This window comes from Ursus americanus, chromosome 7, assembly GCF_024610735.1.
Source record: "Ursus americanus isolate L20-20 chromosome 7, mUrsAme1.1.p, whole genome shotgun sequence".
Taxonomy (NCBI): domain Eukaryota; kingdom Metazoa; phylum Chordata; class Mammalia; order Carnivora; family Ursidae; genus Ursus; species Ursus americanus.
Genome location: NC_142133.1, coordinates 52115021 through 52127728, shown reverse-complemented (window position 1 = coordinate 52127728; position 12708 = coordinate 52115021). Strand labels below are relative to the sequence as shown.

The following is a 12708-nucleotide window of genomic DNA, read 5'->3' as shown; positions in this document are numbered from 1 at the left end:
TGTGGCAGATAAGGCCAAGTCAGTGAAGGCAGAGAACCAACAGCTAGGAAGCTTGGAGAACAAGGGGCCCGCTCAATGCGGCCGCACTGAGTCTAGGTCTGAGCTGCCCCAGGCGGGGGCCCCTGGCTGCAGGTGACTACTGAGCACTTGAAATGGGGCTAGGCCAAGTTGAGATGTGCCATCAGTGCAAATAGACACTGGATCCAAAGTCTTACTTGGAAGATTGTAATAATTATTAATAATTTTATATTGATTACATATTGAAATGATAATATTTACACTGGATTAAATATATGATTAAAAATAACTTCACTTTAAAAATAAAAACAACTTTCTTTAATGTGCCTCCCTGAACATTTAACATGACACCTGTGGCTCACACTACACTTTAAATATAATATATGATTAAAAATAACTTCACTTTAAAAATAAAAACAACTTTCTTTAATGTGCCTCCCTGAACATTTAACATGACACCTGTGGCTCACACTACACTTCTATTGGCTAGCACTCTTCTAGATGGTTCTCAGACAGGACAGTTTGATGGTTTGGGGCAGCTTCCACCTGCCAGGACGTACCCTGACCCCAACTCCTCTCTCGTTCTCAAGTCCCAGCTAGGGTCGGTCAGACTTGTTTCAGAAAGGTGTCAGTGGGCACCTGGGTGGCTCAGTCAGTTAGGTGGCTGCCTTCAGCTCAGGTCATGATCTTAGGGGTCCTGGGATCAAGCCCCACACCGGGCCCCTTGCTCAGCGGGGACCCTGCTTCTTCCTCTGCCTGCCCTTCCCATGCTTGTGCTTGCTCTCTCTGCCCACCCCCTGTGTCAAATAAATAAATAAAATCTTTAAAGAAAACAAAAGAAAGGTGGCTCAGTAGAGTGTGGAGGAAGGGTGGGGAACAATGAGGCAGGAGGCCAACTTGGGGGGCTGCCCAAATCCAGGGAAGGAAGCGGGGGTGCTGAGCCAGGCCCAGGCCGTGGGATGGGTGGTGGAGATATTAGTGGGTGTTTAGGGTCTGCTGTGGATGTGGGTAGTGGTGGGGGCTTGAAGGGACTCCCCAGTAACCGCGACACCTGTCACCACGTAGATGAAGGAAACAGAACAGCCCCTCCTGCCTTCCAGCTGCTCCAGAGCAAGGTCTGGACTCTCCACTAGGAACACCGTCAGCTGAGAGCTTTCTCGACACTGTACAGAGGGGCCAGATCATCTTAAACTACCAGGACCTGGGCCCGGACATCCTGCCTTGAGTGAGTGGGATCCCACCTCCTGCAGCCCCCTGAAAGGCCAGTTGCCTCAAGGGCTGCTGCCCTGCTCACTGCCCCATGCCCAGTGGGCATAGCTTCACCTTGTGGGGGGCTCATCAGGCCAAGCCACAAGGGGTGCCCTGAGGCGAGACCTTCAGGCAGCCACTTCTGTCTCTGTGGTTCTTGTCAGTTGGGCTCCAGAGAACCCCCAAAGCGAAGCCCAGAGAAGGCTTGGCAGAGGTTACCTGTGGGCATGTGGCAGCCTGTTGGGGGTGGGGGTGCCTGGCTGGAGGCCATGGAGGGTCTTGGCAAACCCAAGTTCAAACACCCAGGCTCCCTTCCTCAGAGGTAACGTCATTCAAGTGAATGCATATGCAAACGTTATAGCTAATTTTTCCGAATATTTACAGTTATGGATGAGAAATAGCGTGAATGGTTGCATAAGGACCACTGGGACCCACCAGATGCTGGCTCAGAAGACACACTTAGCCAGGGAGGGGGATTTCAGGCAGGTTAATGTTATTTCGGGCCGCCAAGGACCACGGGAAGAGGTCTGCAGTCAGCCAGACAGGGACTTGAATCCCACAGCCTCACCTCCTGGCCTGGCAGCCCAGGACAAAGTACTCAACCACGCTGAGACTTGGTGTCTTCATCTGTACGTGGGGATGCTAATAGGCCTTTATAGGACCACGGGGAGGTTAAGTGAGGTGACACACAGAGCCCCAGCAGGAGCTCGATTATCTATAGTCCCCATCCTCTGATGTAAGGTCTGCCCAGAGCAAGGGGCAGGGTCAGGCCACGGCCCAGTGATTTCCAGAGAGAGCGCCAACTCGCTCTGCTGAGCCGCTGCGTATCAGGATCACCTGGGAGCTCCCCACACCTGGCCGCCTGCGGCCGCATCATCTGACTCAGTGGGGTCCGCGCTGCTCTATTTTTATAAAGCTTCTCAGTAGGTTTGAGAGTGCTGCTAAGGGTTAGAGGGCTCATCCCACCAAATGGGAAGTTCTGGGCCTTGACTGTGGGAGGAAGGGGTCTCAGGTTCTCGGTCTCCCTCCCCGCCTCCCTCCTCGGAGGCCTGCCTCAGGGCCAGAGTCTGGGCCAGCTGGGGACATGCAGAGCTGCTCAGCTGTGGGGCTGCCTGCCCCCCGCCCCCAGTGCTGTCCTGGGGACTGTGGCAGCGCAGGCTGGCTCGCTGAGCAACCACTCCTCGTTGCTCGCTCTATTTCCATCACTTGGGACAGATGGCAGGAAGTGGCAGTGGGCGTCGTGTCGTGCAGGCCCCGAGGATTTGGGCGGGGAGGCTCTGGGAGCCTCAATTCTCCACCCACCCCTGGGCACCTGCAGATGCAGGCCAGGCAGCGCCTGGTGAGGGGGCGCTGAGACCGTCCGGAGTGCCTGCCAACACTGGCACGAGCACGCACACGCTGGAGCAGGAGAGGGGAGGACCGGGTCTGCCCTGCCTCTGATGGCTGCCACCTGGGCTGGGACACAAGCTCCCCACCTGGCCCTGGATGCCCAGGCAATGCAGGTATCTCATGAACCCCAAAGGGACTCGGCGCGCTCACTGATGACATTCTCCTGTTGGAATGCCCTTCCCAGGCTCTACTCAGTAATCGGAAAATAGTGACATTGACACTCCAATCATTTATGGAGCTCTTGCTCTATGTCTGGGCTATTCTAAGCAGGTTGATATAGGACCTCATCTATCTAGGAGGTTGGTGATATTTCCCCCAGGAAAATGAGGAGACCGCGGCACAGAGGAGCTAACTAACTGGCCCAAGGACACACAGCTAATGCATGAAGGAGCTGGGACTGAGCCCAGATCTTCCTGATGCAGAGCCAGGTTAACAGCTGACAAGGTATAGCCACATTACCTCCCCAGGCCACCGTCCTCTCCTGGCTGGAGCCCTCCAGTACCAAATGGCCGGGATGGGGCCCTGTGATAAGCTAGTGGGCATATGTATGTCCATGGGATCTGCCTGCACCCCTGGCCCCCACCGGTCAGCACAAAGCACCGGCCTCAGGGGAGGGCCCGGCACAGGCTAGGAGTGTATCTAAGGTGCAAATGGGGAGACTAAAGCTCAGAGAGGGGATGGACCCGCCCAAGCTCCCAGGATCAACTGGGTGGAGGTGGGGGTAGAACCTGGCTCGCTGGGGTTCATGGCTCGGAGTGTCTGTCTTAAGAGAGGCTCTTCAAACAGTGTCAGGCTGGGCTGGGCACAGGGGCATGGCACAAGCGGCAGCTGGACTCGGGTTTACCCCTTGTTTGCCCTGGAGCTGTGAGCTGGAGGTGAGGATGGGCAGCGGTGGGGGCAGGGCTGGAGTTGCGGCCCATGAAGACCAGGGCCTGCTTTGCTTGGCTGAGCACGGCAGAGGGCTGTGCCTGCGGGGTTCGGGGGCTGCCGGACAGAGACCTGAAGCAGGACACCAGAGACGAGAGGCTGGGCCAGCTGGGAGGTGGGACGGGCCCCCTCTGGACTGTCCTGCCAAAGCTCAGCTTGGCTCCCCCTCTCCAACTCTGGGGTCTGTGAGTCCCCTTGGGTCTCTCCCTGTCACGTGGCTGCTCTGTGGCATTCTAGCACGTAGGCTGATCGCAGCTGACAGAGGCACCTGTTCAAAGGAAACGTCAGGGACTAGGGAGCTGGGGTGGGGCACAGCGCACAGTGACTTACTCCCCTCTGTGCCCTCCTTCCTGTCCTGTTTCCTTCCTACCCTCCCCCCACCTCCCGCCACTGGTCTGGGGGACCAGCGAAGGAAGACTTGCCAAGTTCTCTCTCCTCTTCTCTCTTTGCCTTGGAAACCAGGGGTGCCCTTCTCCCTCACAGAGGCCACATTCAGGGTTTTGCAGCTGCTCCTGGGTATCACCATGACGCTTTGGAGGGGGGCAGAGAGAGCCGATGGGCCCCAAGCCAGCCTGAACCGGCAGAGCACCTCGCACTCTCGTGGAGGATTTTGATAAAAGGGTTCCTGAATTCAAAAGATGGGGGTCTTTTCCTTTGCAGCTCGGAATCTACAACCTGGAAAGGAAACTGTGGCCGGCTCAAGGTCACATGGCTAAACCAGGGACATGGCCTGGGATGGGGTTGCGTGCTCTCACTAAAGGTTTCAGAAGGAACAACCACAAACCCATGAAGCCAGCCCCCAGCTGGGATGGGGCACTTTCCCAGCTGCCTGGTGACAAGCAAGCCACTCTTCATTCGTAGCCTTCTCCCAGGACCTCCCCGGCCCTCCTGCCAAGCCCTAGAGAACTGCGCTTTGGAATAAGCGGAGCAGGGTTCAGATTCTAGCTATAACACTTTGTAGCCTGCAATCTAGGGCAGACCTCCGTTTCCTCATCTGCAGAGTGGGTACAATACCAAGAGCTACCTCGGGGGCTGCCCAGGGGTCCAAGGAGATAATGCCCGTGCACGGCCTGTTGGAGAGCCTGTGCAGGGAGAAGTTGCCACCTCAGGGATGCTGCCCCTTAACCCTGCCCTTTTCCCAGACTCCACCTGAGTGACAGTCAGCCACTTCACTCCCCATCTCAATTCAGGGCTTTGATCACTCTCTTTGAAAATGGGTGAGCAAAGTCAGGGCCACCTCCCAGAAGCGCCTGCAAGAAGGTTGGAAGCTGGGCAGGTAGAGGTTCCCAGTGCATGCACCGGGCCATGAAGACATCACTCCCCAACAACCTAGGACGGTAGCTCCCGCCCGCCACAGGAGAGCCCACGGTTCTGTTCCTTTCCCCTAGGAGTTCAAGCCACACATGCTTCTCCCCTCTCCGAGCCTCAGTGTCTGTAGAAGGGGAGGTGGCAGTGCCTGCCTTCCTGGGCTGTCATAAGGATCCACAAAGTACTGGGTAGTGGACAGAGAGGCCGAGGGACTGACCACCCAGGGGTGTCCCTGGGGGCAGCCGTTGACCATGACTGACGGGCAGCTGGGAGTGAATGAGTTGGGCCAGCTCCCAGCCTGGGCTCTGAACTGCAGTCCGACCACCACAAGAGGAAGATTTTTTTTTTCCCCAATCCTCCTGCTGACCTTGGTGAGGGACCCAGTGGCAGCTTCCCTTATGACCACTGTCCCAGCCTGGCCCAGCACTAGAAGGTGTGGGATGTGCTGTAGTCTCTGGCCAGGCCAGCCCCAAGAAGGCTACCGGCAGGCTTAACGCACAGTGAGACCCACTGAGGCCCAGAAGCCGGCTGTAGGGGCCACAGAGGGCACGTGTGGGGTCACAGTGGCCAAGGAAAGGGCCAGATACCCCTGCAGGACTCGAGCCACACTCCGCTCACCAGGCAGGGGTAGGGCGTGACCTCCTGGCAGTCAGGGTCTCCTGGCTGGTGGATAGAGCGGGCTGTGTGCGCCCATGTGCAGCCCGGGTTTAGAAATCCTTGCCTCTGTGCGCGTGCAGTCAGCTGTGGGCACAGTCACGGGGCATGCGGGTGAAATGCATACCCACAAGGACGTCTGTGGGCACACAGGACCTGTGTTGGTCGTGGCGGGCATGCGCAGTGAGTGCATGGCGCGCCTGCCTCTAACCAGGCACACCTGCTTCTGCCCTGGACGTTGCTGGGGAGACTGGCAGTGACAGGAGAGAGAAAGCACCTTTCAACGTGCCCTGTCACCAGACTCAAGGGGTTTCATGTTGTCACCTCTGCAGATCCTCCTGGCACCCCTGGGAGATGGACCAGACAGGGCAGGGGTGGCCCAGGCTCTGGGGTAGTGTGGCCTAGAACCACCCACAAACTGACTCTGGGCTGCTTATCCTTGAGGGTGAGAAAGAGGCAGGAATCCACCTTGGGGGTGCAAGATGCCAGCCCAATAGCTATTCTTCCTTACTCACAAAACCCCGATTTTATTTGAGGGTTTTTTGGGTTTTTTTGCCCGTCCTTCTTTCTACTTCCTGCTGCCCACACGTGCTGGCTGGAGCTCCAGCAGCCATGTTGGACTTTAAGGTAACCTCAAGAATGGGAGCCAGTGAGACAGATGGAGCCTGAGTCCCTGCTGACCATGGGGCCCCCGTGCCAGCCCTCTATGGCCTCCCTCCGGACTTCTGCATGAGAGAGAAATGCAACCAGCCTCGTTCAAACCACTGTTAGGCGGGGCGTTCTGTTATAAGCAGCCAGACCCAAGCCTGGTGCGGCTTCTTCCTTCCCAAGCAAGACCATCCCAAACATGTGAGAAGCTCGCTAGGCATCAGGACAGGTTTTCTGAGTGTGAACCGTAGTCTGCAAACTGGCTTATTTTCCTCTCCCTCATTTTTCTTCATTTACTTATTCTTCAGCCTTCCCAACACCCCACTACTATTTCCTGAACTCTGTCCCAGGCATCTTCCTTTGCCTCCTCTCTCTCCAACCTCCCAGCCACCCCGCAGAGTGGGAACCAGGAGCATGCGTCCTTATTCGAGGGCTCAGAGACCTTTAGGAAGCAGCGTTCACTAATCCCCTGAATGACGAAAAGACGCACTCATTGCCCAGCCTTCAAGCCTAAGACACCCCCTCCCAGCACTCAGCCTTCCCCCACCTCTAAGGGCTGTGGGCCCAGGCTCAGGCTCAGGGTCAGGGTCAGCCACCCTGGCACTTGCCCCAGGGACCTGACAAGAGCAGCACGGGCCACATGCCTGACCCCAAGCTCCAGCTGCTACCCCACAAACTCCTAAAGCCTCTCCGGTCCAGAGGGGACCCCAGACAGCCAGCCTCCCAGACAGGAAACCCCAACACTTACTTTTTCCAAAGTGACCCTACAGGGAACACGGGAGCTTGAGGTCAAAAGAGGAAGCACAACAAGGCTCTGTGGTCCAGGGCCACCCTCGGAAGCCCTGGCTCCCCACCCCGGGGTGAGCCCCCAGCCCCGCTGGCACCTACCTTCGCCCGATGCATCCTGGGCGCTGAAGGAAACTGTTGCCGGCCTCCCCTCTTCGCAGCTGAGAACAGGACTGCCGGGCCGGCGGGCAGCTGCCTCATGTTTGCTTGGACCTGCACGTAATTGCCACGGGCGGCTCCTCGCCCGCCCCCTGCCCACCCCTCCTGCCCCGCCCGCTTCTACCCGCTCCACCCCTTCTGCTCTGCCTCTTCCTCTCTCAAGCCCTCTCCCTCCCTCCCTCTCTTTCCCTCTCTCCCTCTCTCTCCCTCCCTCTCCTCTCCTCCTCTCTCTCCCCACCCCTCTCTGACGGATTCTCAGGCCCCCTTCCCAGGCTCTCTGTCCCACTCTGGGTGTAAATGGCTCCTAATCCTTCCCTCCGAGCCCGGTGCAGCCCATCTGCCTGGCTCTTGGCTCTGCCCCTGCTCCTGTTGCAGAGCGGACGGCTCCCTCTGCCTCCCCCGCTGTCTGTCTCTTTCCCTAACACACACACTCTTAGCTCCTCTACCTCGGTCACAGGAGGGTGGAGTGGTGGGTGCAGAGCTTCCATTGGGGGGAGGAGAGCTCCAGCACCAAAGGGGTATTTGGAGGGGTGGGGGGGAGCCTGGGGAGCCTCCCTGAGGCAGTTCCAGAACAGGCCAGCCCCTTCCCTGCTGTCCCCACAGACCACCTCTGGCTGGCTTAGTCTAGATGGGCTGTGAAGAAGGATCTGGCTCCACCTAGGCCTGGGGTCTTCCTGGTGTCCCTCCAGCTGCCCTGCAGACATCTGTGGCCACCCTTGGTGCTGGGCATCCTTTCTGGGGACATGATTCTGGGTCTCTGGGTGGGAAATGGCCTCACTGATGGGAGCTCCCCACGGGAAAGGGTGAAGCCGCCATGGCCGCATGACTTGGATCACACACAGAGGTCCTTCCTCCTTCATCTGTCCCCCCACCCTCAACTGCCACCCTTTTGTCCCACATGGGGTCTTGCAATGAGCAGCCCTCCACGCTCCTTATATCCCAAGGCAGCCTGTCCCTCCAGGGCCTGTCATCTGTCCCCACCTGGATCTGAGGTTGGGACCACATTAGGGAGGCTGAGGGACCTTGTCAGATCTCCTGGGGGATGGTGGTGCTGGAGGAAAGGGGTGAGGGCCCCTGAGTTTGGGAGGGGGATCCTTCCTGCCCCTTGGGAGGGCAGACTCCTAGCCATTTGCTCAGCCCCGGGAAACCACCCAGGAGCCAGGTGCCCAAAACCTCCGCCAAGTTTCCCTTTTCTGCACCCGGAGGAGCCAGCCTGTGCAAGTGGTTTCCATGGAAACGGAGCCTGAGACACCCCCCTCCTTTGCAGCATGCACGAGAGAATTTGCACTCCCTTCTTCTTCTTCTTCTTTTTTTTTTTTTTTTGAGCCAGCCAATTAGCTCCAACTTTCAGATCCTCAGGGGAAGAAAATAGTCAGGAGTTGTTGACCCACTGAAGCAAAGAGGACCGTTTCCAGGCCAGAAGACAGCCCAGGTGTCCTGTCCTGCTAGACAGGCTGGACCTCATGCTGGGAGCCCCGGAAAGAGGGTGAGAAGCCGCTGGTCAAAGGCCAAGCTCTCTGGGGCCGAGTCCTTGCACACGGGCCACCTTTGCTCTGAACAAGCTCCCACAAGCAGGGACTCACTGAGCATTCTGTCTTCACAGTGGCCTTGGGAGGAAAGTGTCATGATCTCACTTTGCAAATGATGAAAGTGAGACCCCCCAAAATTAAAGGATTTGCCCAGGGTCATAGGCCAGAAAGTGACAAAGCCGGTAACGCAGCCTGGTCCTTTCATCCCAAAGTGACCATGTGGATAAAATCCCACCCTACCGCCTACATTCCATACATCAGCCAGGAAACCCCCACCACACCATCTAGGACAGGCCGGGCCTGACTCGGGGCATGGGGTGAGGAGGCTGAACCCCAAAGAAATGACTCCCCAGACCAGCACTGCCCTCTGCAGAATCATCCACCTGCTACCTGGGGTGCCCGCTGAACTTCCGCTGCTACTCGGGATGCTTTCTTTCAAGGGAAGGAGCTTTGAGCTGTGACAAAACGGGACAGCTGCCCCACCCTGCCAGGCCCCATGCCTATGGGCCTTGGGGACCTGCCACTGTAGCTGCCATCAATGAGATGCCCCTCATACAACATTCACTTGGGGTTCGTGGGCCCTGCCATGATCCTTGCCCCACTACAGGCCCCCTCCTTCCCCCCTCTGGCCCCCACACCCTCAGGGCTTTTCCAGAGCCCCAGGCACTCCCAGCTGGGTCCCCTCGCTGGGTCCCCTCGCTGGGCCCCTGGAGGACACAGGAATGAGAAAGGGCAGGAGGGAATGGAAGGGGAGGAGTCCAGGAGCAAGGCTCTTCACACGGGCCCCAGTGGGGCTGAGAGGCCCTGACAGTGGTGTGGGCTTGTGGGCATCAGCAAACCTGCCCCAAGAGGGAGCCTGGGAGTTTCTAAAGATTCTTCAGCGGCATATCAGACCCAAAAAAGGTTAGGAAAGGCTGCAAGAGAGCCTCACCTTGTGGCCTCACACACCGCAGCCTGACGGGTTTCAGCTGTGGTTTGGCTCACACTGGCGGGCAGGAGGGGGAGCCCGAGGATGGGGGAGTTTGGAAGGGGGAAAGGAAGGGATCCTTTCAAGCCTGGAGGAAGGCTTTTTCTTTGTGTTACAACATTTGAGAGGAGGCAGTGGCGAGCGCTTTCAGCCGGCTGGGGGCTATCCTCTCTTCCCCCCTTGGTGAGGGGCCCACATCACCTCCACCCACAAGTCCCGGGTCTTCTGGACCTTCCTCAATTGTTGTGCACTACCCTCTCCACTCCAGGCCCAAGTTCAAATTCCTCCTTCTCAGGTACTCCAAACCTGGCTCCATGGAGCCCCCAGTCTGTATCTTTTCCCTGGGTCGTTTGGGGGGGCTCTAGCCCTGCCTGCCCCTGGCCAAGCAGGGGTGGTGCAGGGGGAGAGAGAGAGAGAGGGTTTGGGCCCTCCCCCACCGCAAGCCTGTCTGTGAGGGAGGCCCCTCTGGGTGGAGATGGACATGTGGAGCCCCCTCCTCACAGGAGCTTAGGAAACGTAGGCGGCCCCCAAACAGCCCTCCTCCACTGGCCACAGCACTCGGGGACGTCACTGTGACGCTGCGCCAGCACGGCTGTGGAACTGGAAAGTCCCTGTCACTTTGTGTCTCCTACTGATCCTTGAAATCGCTTCTTCTGCCTGCCGTGGGGCGCCAGGACAGACACCTGGCAGGCCCGGGCACCTGCTTGGTGGGGGGATGCGACGGTTCTCCATCCCTGCACCGCCACACGGTGACTCTGCTCGGGTGGGGTCTGCGGCCCACGGGACGGCTTGGCCCTGCAGGGCGCTCTGGCGCGGGAGGGTTAAAGCTACGCTTCTCCCTCCCGCAGGCACCCCGTGGGTCCTCAGGGCCTGCCCCCACCCCCACACTGGGCTACTTCACGTGGGCCTCAGGGCGCCACGGAGCCTGGACTCCCTGTCGTCTCCAGCTTCTGTCGCGTGGTCTGTGCACTCTTCAGGCAGCCTCCTGGAAGCCGGCCTCAGAGCCCACCTGGCCCCCTGACACGATCGATCCCTCGCCGGTCGATCCCTCGCCTGGACCGGTGGCCCCTTCCTTGGCTCTGCCACAAGCAGCCAGCCTGTCTCTGGCTCTCTAGAGAGTGCAGGTGGAGGTCAGACATCAGTCCAGCCAATTTCTCAAACTGCAGGGGACACCGTGAACTCTCTCGGAAGCCGACTTCCTTCTGGCTGCAAGGGTGGGCGGCCCAGCCCTCCCCCTGGACTCTGCTCACCTCAAAGTCTCCCTCCTCTAACCTCAACACCTGACTGTTGGGTATCCTCAGTGTGACGAGGGTTCAGGCCACCTCAATTCTGCATCCCTCGTGGGCAGAGGTCGGGGCTGCAGTGGGGTCAGCTCTCAGCACACGCCCCACCTTCCTCCCCCAGGGTGCTGCGGGGTTCGGGCAGCATTTGTAAGATGGGGTAATGCTCACGGCTCCAGGAGTGGCGCCTCCAGGAAGGGCGAGGAGGGATGGGGCGCCATGGGGAAGAGCCTTCAATGAGCAGTACATGGTATGCTGGCCACACCTCCCAGTTCAATCCCTGATGTTTAGGCCTAGGGAGACAGGGCACTAGGAGAGAAAAGTAGAGGTCCTGACTCTAGGAGGGTAGAAAAGCGGGACACTGTCCACGACCCCCCCGAACCGGAACACAGGCTGACCCCAGAGAATTCAGATACCCCTGGAAATGCCACCATTATCGGTTGATGCCTCTGGGTACGTTTCACCCCTTCTACTCAGCTCATATCCAGTCTCTGGGCCTTGGTTTTCTCAACCATGAATAGGTGAACAACAGTGCTTGCATCTGAGCTAATTCACATGAAGTGCTTAGCACACTTCCTGGTTCATTCTCAGAACTCAACATTGACTGTGTTTGACCCCTCAGGGGGCCTCTTCCCACTCGGCCCTTCCTCTGCACACTGGAGCCAGCTGGAACTGCCCTGGCCACCCACCGGGGACCTCAGGCGGCCCAGCCCATGTGGCATTTCCTTGGCAGAATCTGGCACTCATGGCCCACGGGGCCTTTGCTCTGGGATGGCCAGGCTGTAGCATCTGGTGTGTCCCAGGGCCTTCGATCTGTCATCCCTGCTGCCACAGGGACAGCAAGGACACTTGGATCAAATCTCCTCGGAGACAGGGCCTCCCTCCCACACAGCCCTGGGGAATGGGAACTGGCAAGTGTGCCCAGAAGGACACCTCCAGGGCCACCAGGACCGGGGGACCCGAATCCAAAGCCTGGCTGGGCTTCAACTTGTGAGACCTTGAATCTGCCCCGTGGCTTCCCAGGGTTTCGTTTGCTCAACAGTGAAACAAGCATGAAAATCCCCACCACCTTCAGAGGAATGTGGTGAAAACAGATGAGAATGTGACCACAAAGGGGCTTTGTTTCGCACATAAAGTAGGATTCGCATTTTAGGATTCCAGCATTTTAAAACTGGGAAAATGTGTAATATATTTTTCTCTGTGGCTATTTTTGTCTGTCACCTGCTGAGTGCCACCCCCATCCCCAGTTACCAGGGCCTACAGTGATAATCTCCAAACCAAGCTCCTTTGAACAGCCAGTGTTCAATTGGCTGGGTGAAGGTCTCTGGATCCCAGATTCAATGAGTGGCAGCCTTTCCCAAGTCACGGGGCGGGGGCGGGGGGGGGCTGGATCAGTTATTTTTATAGAACTACTACTTCTGATCACGGTAAACTAGGTAATTTGGCCTAAATTCCCAAAGGACAACTTAAAAGCTACTCAAAATATATACTTTTAAGTTTGATTGAAGGTATCAGAGAGTAAACAAGGGAGTAAAGAATCACAGGGCCAAGATCTGGGAAAAGAAGGAAACCCAGAGACATGTGCCTGACGTTTGGGGCTGCTTTCTCCCTGGGAGGTCTGCTGATCCCAGAAGACATCACGAAAGTGCTGAGCAGAGAGCCATTAGAGGGAAAAACAAGGCCCACCAAAAGGAGGGGGTGCCTGGCCAATCTTCCATGCTTTGGGTTGGGACCCCAGAGGGATTCACCCCCAGAATACAAATGAACTGGAAATAGACCAGCACTCCGAGGGACT

At 57.8% G+C, this 12708-nt stretch overlaps 1 protein-coding gene across 1 annotated transcript in view; it reads right to left on the bottom strand.

Annotated features, from left to right (window-relative positions):
- KCNIP3 (potassium voltage-gated channel interacting protein 3) overlaps positions 1-7209 on the bottom strand; it is a 78170-nt gene extending 70961 nt beyond the window's left edge. Inside the window, exon 1 of the mRNA XM_087863694.1 lies at positions 7081-7209. Coding sequence (XP_087719820.1) covers positions 7081-7179 — 99 coding nt within the window. The 5' untranslated portion in view covers positions 7180-7209. The remainder of the gene's footprint in view (positions 1-7080) is intronic.
- Positions 7210-12708: the final 5499 nt, after the last annotated feature.